We start from the raw sequence: 16,433 nt of genomic DNA, 5'->3' as shown, positions 1-16,433 counted from the left end.
TGCACCTCAGTTACGTATTTCATGACACAGAGCAGCACAAGTCCATAACAACAGTGCATTTGAAGAGTATTCAAAGCACTTTTACTCTTTCCACATTTTGTTATGTCACAGCCTTGCTCCAAAATGAAAAAAACACAACAATTTTGTCCTCAAAAGTCTACACACAATACCTCATAATGACAATGTGAACATGTTTTTTAATTTTGCAAATTAGTAAAAAAAAAAAAAAAAAAACTTTTTTGCTCAAAACTTTCTTGATGCACCTTTGGCAGCAATTACAGCCTCAAGTCTTTTTTTAATATGAAGTCACACGCTTGGCACACTTTTTCGCCTATACCTCTTTGCAGCATCTTTCAAGCTCCATCAGGTTGGATGGGTAGCGTTTGTTTTTTATCCAGGATGTCTCTGTACATTGCTGCATTTCTTTTTGCTTTTATCCGGACTAGTCTCTCAGGTCCTGCCGCTGAAAAACATCCCCAGAACATGATGCTGCCACCACCATGCTTCACTGTAGGGATGTTATTGGCCTGGTGATGAGCGGTGCCAGTTTTCCTCCAAACATGATTCCTGGCATTCAGGCGAAAGAGTTCAATGTCTGTCTCATCAGACCAGAGAATATTGTTTCTCATGGTCTGAGAGTCTTTCAGGTGAATTTTGACAAACTTTTTACAAATAAATGGCTTCCGTCTGGCCATTCTACAATACAGGTCTGATTGGTGGATTGCTGCAGAGATGGTTGCCCTTCTGGAAGGTTCTCCTCTCTCCACAAAGGAATGCTGTAGCTCTGACGGAGTGACCATCGGGTTCTTGGTCACCTCTCTGACTAGACTAAGATGAATGCAGCAATGCACAGAGACATCCTGGATGAAAACCAACACTTCCCATCTAATCTGATGGAGCTTGAGAGGTGCTGCAAAGAGGAATCAGCAAAGAGGAATGGGCGAAACTGCCTAACGATACGTATTGAGCAAAGGCTATGAATTCTTAAAGCCTACTGAAATGAGATTTTCTTATTTAAACGGGGATAGCAGGTCCATTCTATGTGTCATACTTGATCATTTCGCGATATTGCCATATTTTTGCTGAAAGGATTTAGTAGAGAACATCGACGATAAAGTTTGCAACTTTTGGTCGCTGATAAAAAAGCCTTGCCTGTACCGGAAGTAGCGTGACGTCACAGGTTGTGGAGCTCCTCACATCTGCACATTGTTTACAATCATGGCCACCAGCAGCGAGAGCGATTCGGACCGAGAAAGCGACGATTACCCCATTAATTTGAGCGAGGGTGAAAGATTCGTGGATGAGGAAAATGAGAGTGAAGGATTAAAGGGCAGTGGAAGCGATTCAGATAGGGAAGATGCTGTGAGAGGCGGGTGGGACCTGATATTCAGCTGGGAATGACTAAAATAGTAAATATCACAAGACATATACATACTCTACTAGCCACAACACAACCAGGCATATATTTAATATGCCACAAATTAATCCCGCATAACAAACACCTCCCCCCTCCCGTCCATATAACCCGCCAATACAAATCAAACACCCGCACAACACACTCAATCCCACAGCCCAAAGTACCGTTCACCTCCGCAAAGTTCATACAGCACATATATTTCCCCAAAGTCCTCAAAGTTACGTACGTGACATGCACATAGCGGAACGCACGTACGGGCAAGCGATCAAATGTTTGGAAGCCGCAGCTGCGTACTCACGGTAGCGCGTATCTAACTCAGAGTCTTCCTGGTAAGAGTCTCTGTTGTCCCAGTTCTCCACAGGCCAATGGTAAAGCTTGACTGTCATATTTTGGGAATGTAAACAATGAAACACCGGCTACGTGTTTGTGTTGCTGCAGCCGGCCGCTAATACACCGCTTCTCACCTACAGCTTTCTTCTTTGCTGTCTTCATTGTTCATTAAACAAAATGCAAAAGATTCACCAACACAGAATACAGTGGAATTTTGCGATGAAAACAGACGACTTTATAGCTGGCCACAATGGTGTCCCAAAATGTCCACTACAATCCGGGACGTCACGCGCAAACGTCATCATACCAAGACGTTTTCAGCAGGGTATTTCGCGGGAAATTTAAAATTGCACTTTACTAATCTAACCCGGCCGTATTTGCATGTGTTGCAATGTTAAGATTTCATCATTGATGTATAAACTATCAGACTGCGTGGTCGGTAGTAGTGGCTTTCAGTAGGCCTTTAAGTACATGTAATTTTTTTTTTTAATTAAATTTGCAAAAAACGTTATGGAAACATTGCCATTATGGGGTATTGTGTGTAGAATTTTGAGGACAAAAATAAATGTTTATTTTATAAATGTTGCTTATTGCAATGTTTGAAATAAGACTGTAAACATAACAAAATGTGGAGAAAGTGAAGCGCCGGATGCACCGTACTGTACCCTTTTGCTTTATTATTGCAGTACATTCCATGAAACCATCACATAAAACAGACTTGTTTTATCTGAGAAGAGACTGAGGGCATCAATAACCTAGACCCCTGCAACAATATGGAGACCATGGAGTATAATAATAATACTGCAGTGCTAAGGGACAGCATGCTATTTTTATTACTAAAAATTATGAAGTATATAAGTTGAGTCTTATTGCAAGATGACTCACTTACCAAGCCGTTCCTTCCGCTAGTCTCTGTACTCTCCTACAAAAGGTATACTCCTTACACTTGCATGACAGTGAACACTTTGAAAATTACTATAAAACAGTTCTTTTATTATTTTTGATGTATTCATTTTTTTTTTTTTTTTCAATGGAACAAATGTTTCCAGACATATTAGAGGTTGGCCAACATTAACTTCCACGGCAATTAATTACACTCACTTAAGATTAATATTGAAATGACCTCATTGATGATGTGCTCCTCCTTCCATTTACCATTATTTTAATTAAGGTGGTATGCTTGATTAAATAATCTGAACAGTTCTTTTTTTAATTATTTTTTTACCATTTTTAAACAACTTCCTTTCCTCTACCGGCCACATCTCATTCAGCTGCTGCAGCAGGAGTGATACAAGTGAAGTGAAGTGTCACATGACTTTGCAGCAGAAAGCTATGACGCAGCAATTTATCAAAGCCATTAAAATGGAACTGCCTCAAATGGAAAATTCCATTTTGATAAAGCCAAATGTCACATGAATAGCGAGTTAATAGTGCAACCATTCTGCAGTATCGCAAAAATCATCAGCATGAAAAAGGGAGTTTAAGCGGAAATGAGTGATGGGAAAATGAGACTTCCTTAAGTTAAGTTGTGCATGTTTTAGCTTGGAACAATATCAAGAAATCGGTTAGAGTTAGTTAGTAGACTTAAAAATAAGTAAATGTTTGCCATATTCATATTTACAGTAAATAGCAATTTTATAGAGGTGTGACTCTCTTTCAGCTTTCTTTTTATGGCTAGCCATTACCATTTACTGGACATTTTAATCAATATTGTCATGAATACAGAATCTCCCAAAGTCTACTTGAGAGTACAATGGTACACCCCCTCACACAACAATTTTAATATACAGTATCTTCTCAAGGGACATTACAGTAATACATCAACTTGGTTCTGCGACAAAGCTCTTAACTCAAAACACTTGTATCTCAAATCAATGCCTTCAATTTAAAAAATTAGACATTCATTTTAAAAATAAAAATTAACTTTTCTATAATAATTATTGTACGAAAACAATACAACAGAATGTAAGAACTACAATAATTTTATGAAGTAACCCATTAAATGAGACATGCCTTGTAAAAAAAAAAAAACTTTTAGATAAGTATTGTAAGAAAATAATACAATAGATTGTAGTACAAACAACTACATTAATTTTATTAAGTAATATAATAATGTATGGCAGGGGTCACCAACCTTTTTGAAACCAAGGGCTACTTCTTGGGTACTGATTAATGCGAAGGGCTACCAGTTAGATACACACTTAAATAAATTGCCAGAAGTAGCCAATTTGCTCAATTTACCTTTAACTCTGTTATTATTAATAATTAATGATATTTATCTTTGTGGAAACACTGATCATCTTAATGATTTCTCACAATAAATATATATAGAAACAGATAAATATCAATATGCAACACTTTATTTTTATATTTTCTCTAAGTGCACATTTTTCAAATTGAACATTTTCAAATGATCACTTCTAAGACAGTCTTGTGAAATCACAATATCCCATTTTAACTAGCTAGCCACTAACATTTTTTAACAAATCATGAATTACTTTGCACCATGTTTGTACAAATAATAACTCATGTAAAATACAAAAGTAAACTCTCAAATTTTTAAATCATGTCACACTTTGAACTGGACACCAAATCTGTTATCTGTTTCTTTGTCAGTTAGTGGCAAGCCTGGCATTGCATGCTGTTAACTAGTGTGTTGTACTCTGGTGTGTAACTTGACACTGCAACTCTGAGTGAGTCTTGCAGATGTGCATCAGTGAGGCGTGTTCTGTGTTTGTTCTTGATGAAGTTCATGTCAGAAAAGGCTGATTCCCAAAGATAAGATTTTTCCTCATTGTTTGCGGAACCTTCTTAATCTTTTGGACATATTTTCACAGCAATCTGGCCTTAAGCTTAATTATGATAAATGTAAAATGTTAAGGATCGGAAATCTAAAAGGAACGTCCTTTCGAATGGAATGCAAAGTGCCTGTTTTGTTGTCCCAGAAAATCTGGAAGATCTAGGCTCAGTAAATTATGATAATCGACTAAGAAAGCTGGACAAAATTATGCAATTATGGAAAGGGAAATCCCTAACCTTGTGTGGTAAAATGTCTATTGCCAACTCGTTAATTATTCCTCAATTTATTTATTTGTTTTTGTCATTACCAGCTCCATCACAAAACTTTTTTAAGATTTATGAGCGGAGGGTCTTCGATTTTGTCTGGAACGGCAAACCAGAAAAGTTTAAAAGAAAGGTTTTGTACAAAGAGTATGAATATAGGGGCCTGAAACTTCTCAACCTTGAAGCTATGTGTCTGTCTTTAAAAGCATCAATTGTTCCAAAGATGTATTTAAACATTGAGTGGTACACAAATGTCCTGTTGGACAAAAAACATGTACTGTATCAAAAGAAATTGTATCCTTTTTTTACAAGTGATCCCCTCCCAGAGAGTCTGCTGGGAAACATGGCGGGGTTCATAAAGGAAACAATCCACTCATAGTGGTGTTTTCAATTTTATGTGCCAGAAAAAAGAGACGATATTTTGCAGCAGTTAATATGGATGAACTCTAATATTGTAATAGATGGAAAGCCTTTCTTTTGGAAAAATATGTTTGAAAGAGTAATCATTTTTGTCAATGATATTATCAATGAGAATGGTAAAATTATGAAGTATGATGAATTTAGAGCTATGTATGGTGATGCTTGCTCAAGCTTTTCATTTTATCAACTAACTGGAGTAATTGGGAAAAGATGGAAACAAATAATTAATTATGGAACTACTAAATTATTAGTTTGTAAACCTCTAATAAGAAATTCTAGTTGGCAAAAAGGAACTAAAATAAATAGAAAAATATATAATTTTTATTTAATAAAGAAATCTTTGAAGGCTGCCTCATACAACACAAATGGAAAATGGGAGGACTTTTTTGACTGCCCGTTGCCATGGGATGCCATATTCAAACTAATCTATAAAACCACTATCGATGTGCAAAATCGTTATTTTCAAATTAAAATTATTTATAACTTCTTACCCACAGGGAAAATGTTAAAATTATGGAATATGACAAAGTCAGATGATTGCCGATTTTGTTGTCAGGAGCCTGAATCCACCCTGCATTTGTTTTGGTATTGTCATATTGTGTCTTTGTTTTGGGTGGAAGTTGAAAAAATGTGTTTAAGGATTGGTTTGTTTATGAAGCTTAATGTGGTTTCTGTTATTTTAGGAGAGTTAATTGACAATCATGATTTAGTCAATTTAATTATAGTACTCGGTAAAATGTTTATTTTTAAGGCCAAAAACAGATATTCACTTAGTATTACTTTCTTTAAAACATTTATTCAGTATTTTCTAACTTTAGAAAGTTACATGGTTGAAAACGATAATGATGCCAAAAAACTTATAAAAAAAAAGATGAGAAGTCCTCAAAGGCTTATTTTGAAAGTATAATTATGTTTATAGATTATATGATATCTGTTGTTGTCTTCCCTAATTTGAGTGACCTGGACATAATCTGGACTGTACATAAATGCTTATTTTGAAAATGTAATTTTGTTTATAAATTATATGCAATCTGTTGTGTTCCCTAATTTTTTTCTGTGTACATGAATGAAGGTGTGTGTTGCTGAGTCCTACTTGGACATTATCTGGACTGGGCCTGGTTTAAAAAACCCTTTAAACAAATCTAATTTCATTGACAACCTGGTCTGTTGAAGATAAGGCCCTTTTTTTAAAAATAAAATAAAAAAAGATAAATAAATAAAAAAAACATTTTGTTGGATAAAAAAGAAAGTAAAACAATATAAAAATAATTACATAAAAAATAGTAATTAATGAAAATGTTAGTGGACCAGCAGCCTATACAATCATGTGTGCTTCAGGGACTGTGTCCCTTGCAGATGTGTTGTCTATGTTGTGGGAACCAGAATATTGGTAGCAGAAAGAAATAACCCCTTTTGTGTGAGTGGGTGTGGATGAGTGTGCATGGGGGAGGTTGTTTGGGTTGATGCACTGATTGAAAGTGTATCTTGTGTTTTTTCTATGTAGATTTAATTTAAAAAATAAAAATAAAAATCTTTTTTTTTTTTTTTTTTTTTTTTTTTTTAGAACAGGCCCGCGGGCGACTCATCTGGTCCTTACGGGCGACCTGGTGCCCGTGGGCACCGCGTTGGTGACCCCTGATGTATGGCATTTGAGAGTGGAATTCTACGGTATCTCCTTCCAGCTGTTTCACCGTCAAACACACCATTAGCAGCTTCTCCATTACTTCATGGATAAAGGTCTGCTGTTTAAATATTATTCTAACATTATTTGCTGGCATCAGACTCATTCTGCTTCAGTATGGTGCAGACTAGCAATCATACACTGCAACTGTTTCAACAAGTCAACGCCACGCGTCATGTTTCTGACTCTCTCTTTCTTTAATTTAATGAATAACATCCGCTTGTTCTTCTCAGAACTGTCCTTCACATTTTCTTCTTTCTCATTGTTGGAAAAACAAATGTATGTACATCTTAGCTATAAGCTAAAGATGTATTTTTGTGAATCTGTTTTTTTTTTTCAGTTAGTTCACATCGTGGTTCAGTGAGAAACATTATTTTTTTTATTAAATCAACATTCTTTCTGTTCTCCTGCATGTCCAGCACATGTTGAAAAGTTGTCAATAGAGATAGATGATTTAGACTAATGCTAGAGAGTAAGGCGTTTACTGTGACATTTGCTCTGCGAAATAATGGTGGGGATGTTTGTAACTCAAACTTTTGCTAGCAACTTAAAGCATAACAATTAGCTGAGAGAGAGCTGTTATCTCAAATAACTGTTAAAGTTGAGGCACCACCATACAGAAATGCAGCATGGGTATACTTTCGTCCAGTGTCAAACTAATTTTAATTGAGCGCCACATTGCAGTTAAGGCTGCCATCAGAGGGCTGCTTGTAACAGTGAATATATACTGTATGAATATAAACGTATAATTGCCCCATTATATTATTGCAAAATTGCCTATGCATTTTTTATTATATTTTTTCCCGTAAAATTTGATGGATAACTTGCTTTGACATCAAAAGTCAAGCAATTATTTATCTTTATTTTAACAAAAAATGTTGAAGTACATTATATTTTCTGCATATTAAAGTTAAAGTACCACTGATAGTCACACACACACACTAAATTATCCTCTGCATTTGACCCATCCCCTTGTTCCACCCCCTGGGAGGTGAAGGGAGCAGTGAGCAGCAGCGGTGGCTGCGTTCGGGAATCATTTTGGTGATTTAACCCCTAATTCTAACCCTTGATGCTGAGTGCCAAGCAGGGAGGTAATGGGTCCCATTTTTATAGCCTTTGGTATGACTCGGCCGGGGTTTGAACTTAGATACTATTAAGTTTAAAATATATGCAATTGCATGCAGTAGATGCATTTTTTCGGTCAAAATTGGAAGAATTAATACATTTAGTAAGATAAATAAAGTACTTCAGTGACACACATTATTTGCAGGCTGGGTCTAGCACCCAGGCCTCCAGTTTGACACTTGCGGTTTATTCAGTGCACAGTTTGTACAGCAGTTTAGATTTACCATCCATTGAAAAGAGTCAACACACAGCCATTATTATGTAAATATTTGGAAAGATAATTGTATATTGCCTACAGTCAAGCATGGTGGCGGTAGCGTTATGGTCTAAGGTTGCATGAGTGCATTGATACTGGGGAGCTAAGGTTTATTGAGGAAAAAATTAATAGCAATTAGCGTTGTTTGGTATACCGGTACTGATGAAGTACTGCAGTGCTAATGAAGTAAAAAAGTAACTATAATGTTTTTGAAAATTACCGGTACTTTTTTTTTTCATGGACATGATGGCGCGCAGTGGTGACACTGCTGGTAATATGAGCCAAGGCGCATGTTACAAGTCAACACACACACACACACACAGAGAGCACTTACAAGTGGAAACGGTGTGGAGATAGAAGAGGGAGAATGGACGTCTTTTGGCTTTAAAACTAAGGATAAAGGTGAAGCTATAAACACTGGAGCACCGCTGTGCACGCGGTGCTTTAAAATATAGCTAGGGAGCAGCTAACTTCTGCCCACAGTGTTTTTTCTACTTCTAAATCACTAATTCTCACCTCCGTAGCGATAAATAAACAAGGTTCCCAATAAGTATTATCCCTGCAGGACGAGGATTTGCCAGACATGCTTCGTGACTGCGTGGGTTCCCTCCGGGTACTCCGGCTTCCTCCCACCTCCAAAGACATGCACCTGGGGATAAGTTGATTGGCAACACTAAATTGGCCCTAGTGTGTGAATGTGAGTGTGAATGTTGTCTGTCTATCTGTGTTGGCCCTGTGATGAGGTGGCGACTTGTCCAGGGTGTACCCCGCCTTCCGCCCGATTGTAGCTGAGATAGGCTCCAGCGCCCCCCGCGACCCCGAAGGGAATAAGCGGTAGAAAATGGATGGATGGGATGGATATTTAATATACAGTTGTCCCTTGATTATGGAAATGACACAAAATATTACTGCGTACATCGGCAACCAAATTTGGAGTCTTTGTTCTCCTACTCAGTACTAGAAGAGTAGTATGTCCACTATGTTATTTAAAGCCACACTTTAAGAAATGTATGTTTAACGTATCAGAAGATTTTTTTGTTTGTTCCTAATAGCAACATGGGCTGTGGTAAAACTGGGCTGTAACGCAGGTTTTCCAACAATATGATAAAAAGCTTAAACACACCCAATTACCTTGTTGAGGAAGTTAAAGGTGACAGAGTGAACACCTGCGGGGATATTGTCAAGCGGAAAGAAAGTGAAACATGTCATCATGGAGGTGTGTCCAAGAGGATTGTGCTCCCACTAAATATTGACATCATCTTACTGTGAGGTGTACTCACTTGTACTGCCAGCTATTTCAACAGTGTCAGTTGTGTTTTGACTCGTTTTCAGAGGACAGTATAGCAATACTGCTATACAAGCTGTACACTGATTACTCTAAAGAACTGGTTCTCAAACGTTTTTCTCCAAGTACTACCATAATGACCAACAAAGTAGCGTAGTAGGCCTAAAAAGTCATTAACAACAGGGCAGAGGTTTTATTTAATATTTAGTATGTTTGGCCACTGTAACATTACACACAGTTTTAACAGTAACAATGTGTTTGAATATTCAATTACGTAATTCTTTGGTGTACTACTCGATTGAGTTCCCGTACCACTAGTGAAACCCGTACCACAGTTTGAGAACTGCTCTAAAGTACATCCAAATTGTATTTTTGTAGTATTGTCCCTTGAAAAGAATACAGATGCCTGCTGAAACATGAGGAGTGTACAGTACTGTCTTTCCGCGACACATCGTGGATTATAAAAAAAAAATTTGGTATTTATTTAAAGCATATTTTGCGATAGTTTTTCCCTGAATCACGCATGTTTACGCATACAAATGCTTAAATATAGTAAATATATTTTAATACCACAGTAGTAATGGCCACTAGACCAGTGTTTTTCAACCTTTTTTGAGGCAAGGCACATTTTTCTTATTTAAAAAATCCGGAGGCGCACCACCAGCAGAAATAGTTAAAAAAATTAAACTCCACCAGGTCGTCGTGCCTTATTTTGAGTTTGTTAGTGTTTTCCTGTGTGTAGTGCTTTAGTTCTTGTCTTGCGCTGTTATTTTGGTGGCCCTTCCTGTTTTGTTGGTGTTTTCCTGTAGCAGTTTCATGTCTTCCTTTGAGCGCTATTCCCCGCACCTGGTTTGTGTTAGCAAACAAGGCTATTTACATTGTTGCTATCCTTATTTGTGTGGACATTGTTGATTGTCATGTCAAGAACGGACGTACTTTGTGGACGCCGTAAGTTTTTTGCTGTCGTCCAGCGTTCTGTTTCTGTTTACTTTGTAGCCAGTTCAGTTTTACTTTCCTTTTTGCATAGCCATTGCCTATCCCTTTCGTTAATTTTTGGTTTAAGCATTACATACCTTTTTACCTGCACACTGCCTCCCGATGTGGTCTGCATATTGGGATCACAACAAACCATCCTCGTCTCACCCGACACTTTACGACTTTTACGAAGCAATTAACTACCCGCTGCCACCTACTGACATGGAGTATTACGTGGTTACCCTGCCGAGTTTTACACAGCACAGACACTAAGCAACGGCACATTATTTGCAGACTATAATTATTGATTTGCAAAAAATATTTTTTGGACCAATTAGGTGAAGTTGCATAATTTCCCACGGCACACCAGACAATATCTCACGGCACACTAGTGTGCCGCGGCACACTACAGTGGTTGAAAAACACTGCACTAGACAAACCAAACCCGTCAGATCGCACAGTTAAGTATTGTGGCCACCAATTGGCTCAGCATCAGACAGCATTCCTATGCTGGATTAAAAGAGTGTAAAAGTGACTGATGGGTGTTATTGTATGTCTAGAGGGCTCTCTCTCACAATGCTGACATTTTATTTTGAAGGTAGTCAACAGTTTTTTATGCTCTAGCTATAAAAATATAAAAAAGGTATACTAATGATTCCTAATTCGTCTGTGGTCACTGGTGAAAGGATTGAAGCGAATCCTGTAAGTGGACTATTTGGTGTAGCACCTCAGTCATCTACCCTCAACATATACAAAAATAACATAGCATTCATGACTTTGTTGGCAAGAAGACACATGTGGGGTACATTTCAGAGATATGTAGGAGAGACTGATCTCTAAAGTAACCCCGATTGAAGCACAATTGAAATGAGGGTGGTTGATGAGCCCTTTATGTGCTTGTTGGTCGTATCTCTCTGGGGCCATTCAGGAATCCAGCAGCCTGTGGCTTCTGTTTTATTTACTTATTAAGATTTTTTATTTTTTTTCTAGTTGGGGTGTAACAGCATTTGATGCACTTTTGGCTATTTTTGTCAATTAATGTGTTTAAAGCTTAATAGACACATGTAATGATTCCTATTTGGCGGAAATTCATTTACTGTATGTCTGGAACCAGTTAACCGGGATAAACGAGGGATGACTGCAGTATTTTGAACTAAAATTAAGGCCGTTTTTTTGCAAAGTCACAATCAATAAACGAAACGTGAGGATGGCGTGCGTGTTTTCTATTCAACACAACACACCTTTGACACACAACTCTGTGTGTGACGTCACCTGGAGTTTTTGCTTTGTGGAGGTTAGCCGAAGCCTTTTTTCTTACTCCCTCCACCCTCCCCACTCTGCCAACAATGCCTTGCTCTCCTTGACACAAGCTTGGGGACGCTCTGAAACCTGACGCTGTTGTCCGTGTTTTGTACACACGCGCACACACACACACACACACACACACACACACACACACACACACACACACACACACACACACAAACACCCCATTTGGAAAAACACTGTCCTCTGCACTGCCCTCACCAACACCAACCATCTTGCATTGATACCAACCACAGTGGCGCACACACACGGCAACAATGCACACTCAGGGACATTTCCACACCTGGCGCCCTGCAGTGATGTGTGTGTGTGTGTGTGTGTGTGTGTGTGTGTGTGTGTGTGTGTGTGTGTGTGTGTGTGTGTGTGTGTGTGTGTGTGTGTGTGTGTGTGTGTGTGTGTGTGTGTGTGTGTGTGTGTGTGTGTGTAAGCCTTCTTCACGTCACACATGGTCACATGACTCAAAGCTGGCCTATTTTAGGGAGGCCGGCAAAAGAGAGGAGAGGGAGGGAGATGGGATGTATTGCATCAGATCCCGAGTGCTCTTCATGTCTTTTATGACACTGCAGGCCGTTGTTTGATGCCAACGCACACACACAGAAACAGGGATGGGTTACAAGCAGGAAGTGTGACAAGCGTAAAGTTTTCCTCCATTTCAAGAGGAAACCAGTTGTGGTTTATTGAGAAGCTGGTGACATCACCTTAAAGGGGCCCCCGCTTAATGTGTGAATTACAAAGCACATGTTAGGGGAAATGTGAAAATATGCGTCATGTGTGTGGTTGCCTGGCAACACTGTCACAGCAGGATGTGACAGGATTGTGCCACTTAAACAGTCCCAATAAATAAAATGTTTAGCTAAATAAGAGGGGGGTTGTGCTGCTGAGAGCTTAGTGAAAGGAACACATTCATCAACGGTTTGTCCACTCAAGTTGACCGATTCAGGCAAAATTTCAAATCTTATTCATGAGCCAGGTCAATGTCATTCATATAGCGCCAATTCATAACAGAGGTTAGTCTCAGTCTAAAGGCAATTCACAGAGTGGTCCAAACCATTCTCCCCATCAAAGAAACCCAACATGAAGCAAGGAAAAAGACCACAAGACTGGAAATATATAAAAATCCTTTCATCTCTGTGGCCTTTTGTCCTTTCATCTTTTTGTATTTCCTCTCTTTTCATCATACCTCTAATTCAAACATACTGGTGACAGGATGACTGGTGACAAATAGGGCCAGTGTGACAACTGGAATTGACTTCCATTGCAGAGAACCAGGTAAACAAATTCCACTCTTGAAGCCTCTTCTTTTTTTTTTTTAATTTACCGTCTCCTCACATCCAGAAGGGTCCATTTTCAACACTTACCTTTTTAACCTGGTCATCCTTGAGTTCAGTGAAGTAGTAGGCTAGTAGTTGAGCTGCAATCATCCTGCTGCTCTTCTCTCACACACACATGCAGGCTGACCCACAAATACAGATGGGGGGGAAATTAAAGACAACAAAAAAAAGAAGATACCCTTCTTAACTTCTATTTCAATTAATAAAACAGGCCAACAACTAACAGATTAAGCAATAAAGATAAATCCGGGTTCCAGTCAAGAGTTGTTTCATAAGTGAGGCAGTCCCCGGTACAGCACGTGAATGAAAGTCAGGAAGCAAAGTGAGCAAGTTTAGCAGCAGGAGGGACCAATGGGAGGGGTTAAAACCACATGCCCCGCCCACTATCTACGAGATGATTGGATAAGGAGGCGTATGTGGTTTGGGGGGGAAATACTCGCTTCTGATTGGTTACTGCGGAACCTTGAAAGAAGCGCCCAAGGGCGGGATGGTGGAGGAAGTCAGAAGAGGAGGAAAGGCGGAGGTCCCTCCTCTTTATGGCCTGCCATTTAAACGAGCAGGGGAACTTTCGGGACAAGTTACCCTACATTGTTGCTGTTTTAGTTCAACTTAGAGCCAGAGAAACGCAGAACTCACCGTTAATTATAGTACAGTAGACTCAACAGGGGTGTCTGAACATCAACTTCTAAGATGGCTGCTCTTCTTAGTAGAACATAGTGGAACATGTCTACAGTATAATGTTTTTCTAACAACTTCTTGATACGATGGTTGCATGGTATGCATGAACTGACAGAGGTGGGACCAAGTCATTGTTTTGCGAGTCACAAGTAAGTCTCAAGTCTTTGCCTTCAAGTCTCGAGTCAAGACAGGCAAGTCCCGAGTCAAGTCCAAAGTCAAGACTGGAAAGTCTCAAGTCAAGTCACAAGTCCTGCATTTTGAGTTTTGAGTCCTTTCAAGTCCTTTTAACCACAGACTAATATATTTACACAGAGTGTTTATGCTTGTAAAACGCTGTATTTATTTATTAAAACAAGTGCATTTGAAATTGCAGGAAAAAAAATAGTGCTGACATTGCACTTCATAATAGCACTATTTTCCAGTCATTTTAAACATTTAACTCATTCCTTTACAGAATAAACACATTTGAAAAAACAAGTGCAACTGTACTTATTTGCACAAAAGTGTTAACATTGTATTTCCATGGCATATTGCATTGTAACTAGTTCCACAGCAGTTTCTATCCTGTTCTTACCTTATCTCATTGATCTCATCTCATACTGTATGTGTGTTAATGTGTGCGTACACATGAAAAACATAACAAATACATGAACATAACAATGAACAGAGTTGTACTTTTTAGATGTCAGGGCCCTATGCAATATGTACACATATTCTTAATATAGTATACATTTTAACTGACCTTTACTTGACTACGTTTGTCTTTTTGTAGGTGGCTAAAATACGCGGTGCTGCTGACCGCCGTCTAACGTTACGTTACTGTGTGTGATACATTGACTAACGTAACGTTAAGTATAGGTACCTCATGCAACCCTGCTTAAAAAAAATCACTTGACAAAAAGTATGAATAAGGTAGCGAACTGCAGTGGACGCAACATATTGCCGTGTTTGCAATGACGTTATAACCATAGACATCTTATAAGTAGACGCAGCATTGGCTGCTGTGACGCGAGCAATTTGGCCGCCATCTTGAAGTGGTGATGAGGAGCCGGCGAGCAGCCTAAACTGACAGTTGACAGGTAGAAAACAAAGATGGTGTTCAGCGTTTTCTTGCTCAAATGAGCGGACTGTTGAATATAGGAATTGGGGGATTACTTTTCACAAGTAAGATTTGACATTAACGTATTATTGGTTTGTTTTGTGAAAAGAATATTAGCACAGAGTTGAGAAGGAGCAAAGATCTTCAATATTTATATGTGAAAATCACAAAGTAATCTTCTGGGGGAGGATGACCCCCCGACAGGGGTTTGATTTACAAACTTTCAGCCCCACCTAAAACAAAATTCACCAGCCGCCACTGATTATGATGCATTCTCATTTTAGGCAAAATATAAGACAATACTTTCTTAACAGTATAATTGTAACCAGGAATAAGTCTTCAAGTAACAATATTCAAATACTAACATTGTTGGGTAAGACAGAATTTGGTTTTATTCTGAATCCAGTGAAACAGATTGGTGGTTTTAGCTGATATAAAGACTTTCAGGTGTTTATATATGTTTAAGTATTTGGCAGACGCTTTTATCCAAAGCGACATACATAAAAAATACATATAAAACAATGACTGTAAACATGATCATTTAAGGGAAGAATGGAATACAAAATATCAATACAAAGTGTCAAAACAGAATAAACTCTCTGCTGCTGCAGCAACAGAGATACAGTCTATAAGATATATAGATATCTAATGTATTCATACATTGTTTATGTAGGATATACGCATGTATATATAAGCTAATCATATTTTTTCTTCAATTTAAAAATAGCTGACCATTTTTTCCCCCCTCTCTCGGATTATATTCCCAGTTTTGATCTCGGACGTCTGGTCACTTATAGCATATAAGATTATTCTATTACTGTTAAGCAAACTATGAATAATAAAACACGCCAAAACATGTGTCCTTTATCATAGCTACACGTATGACAAAAAAACGCGTGAAAATCAGTGGTATTCAGTGAGGTAAAATGAATTAAATTGTGCTGACAGTTCATTGCTCCTGCCAAATGAATTGCACTGAGTGGAGCGGATCACCACTCCAAGATGGCGGCCCCGCGTCTCGTCTGCGCCAGTAGGCAGTAGCGCTCGATGCTGCGTACCCTAATAAGATGTCTATGGTTATAACGTTAGCAGTGAGTTTACAGCCTCACTCATTTAACCACACAGCAAATAAAAGTCACGTACTTAGCCAATAAACGTTAGCTTACATTCAAAACTTACCGTTCTGTGTGCAACTTCAAATGTCGAACGAAGTTAGAAGTTGTTGCGTCTCAGTCTGTAATATTCGAACTGCATGTTTAGCATACTGCAATTCGTTTTTTGTTGACCAAGTCGTAGTTTTTATACCCGAACGAAACCAACTTTGGTATAAGTCTTTCTCACTGGCGCGTTGTTTGACAACTCTTGTTCATTGGTTGTCCTGCAATTTGATTGGCTGAATGCTGTGTGATGAAAACAACGTAGATCTAATTTGATTGGCTGTTGTACT

The 16,433-nt window shown here is 38.5% G+C and overlaps 1 protein-coding gene across 1 annotated transcript in view; it reads right to left on the bottom strand.

Annotated features, from left to right (window-relative positions):
- The window catches only part of hk1 (hexokinase 1), a 62,179-nt gene extending 48,656 nt beyond the window's left edge, over positions 1-13,523 (bottom strand). The window contains exon 1 of the mRNA XM_062026003.1: positions 13,237-13,523. Coding sequence (XP_061881987.1) covers positions 13,237-13,299 — 63 coding nt within the window. The 5' untranslated portion in view covers positions 13,300-13,523. The remainder of the gene's footprint in view (positions 1-13,236) is intronic.
- Positions 13,524-16,433: the final 2,910 nt, after the last annotated feature.

This window comes from Entelurus aequoreus, linkage group LG02 (genome assembly GCF_033978785.1).
Source record: "Entelurus aequoreus isolate RoL-2023_Sb linkage group LG02, RoL_Eaeq_v1.1, whole genome shotgun sequence".
Classification (NCBI taxonomy): domain Eukaryota; kingdom Metazoa; phylum Chordata; class Actinopteri; order Syngnathiformes; family Syngnathidae; genus Entelurus; species Entelurus aequoreus.
This window is presented reverse-complemented; position numbering and strand designations above follow the sequence as displayed.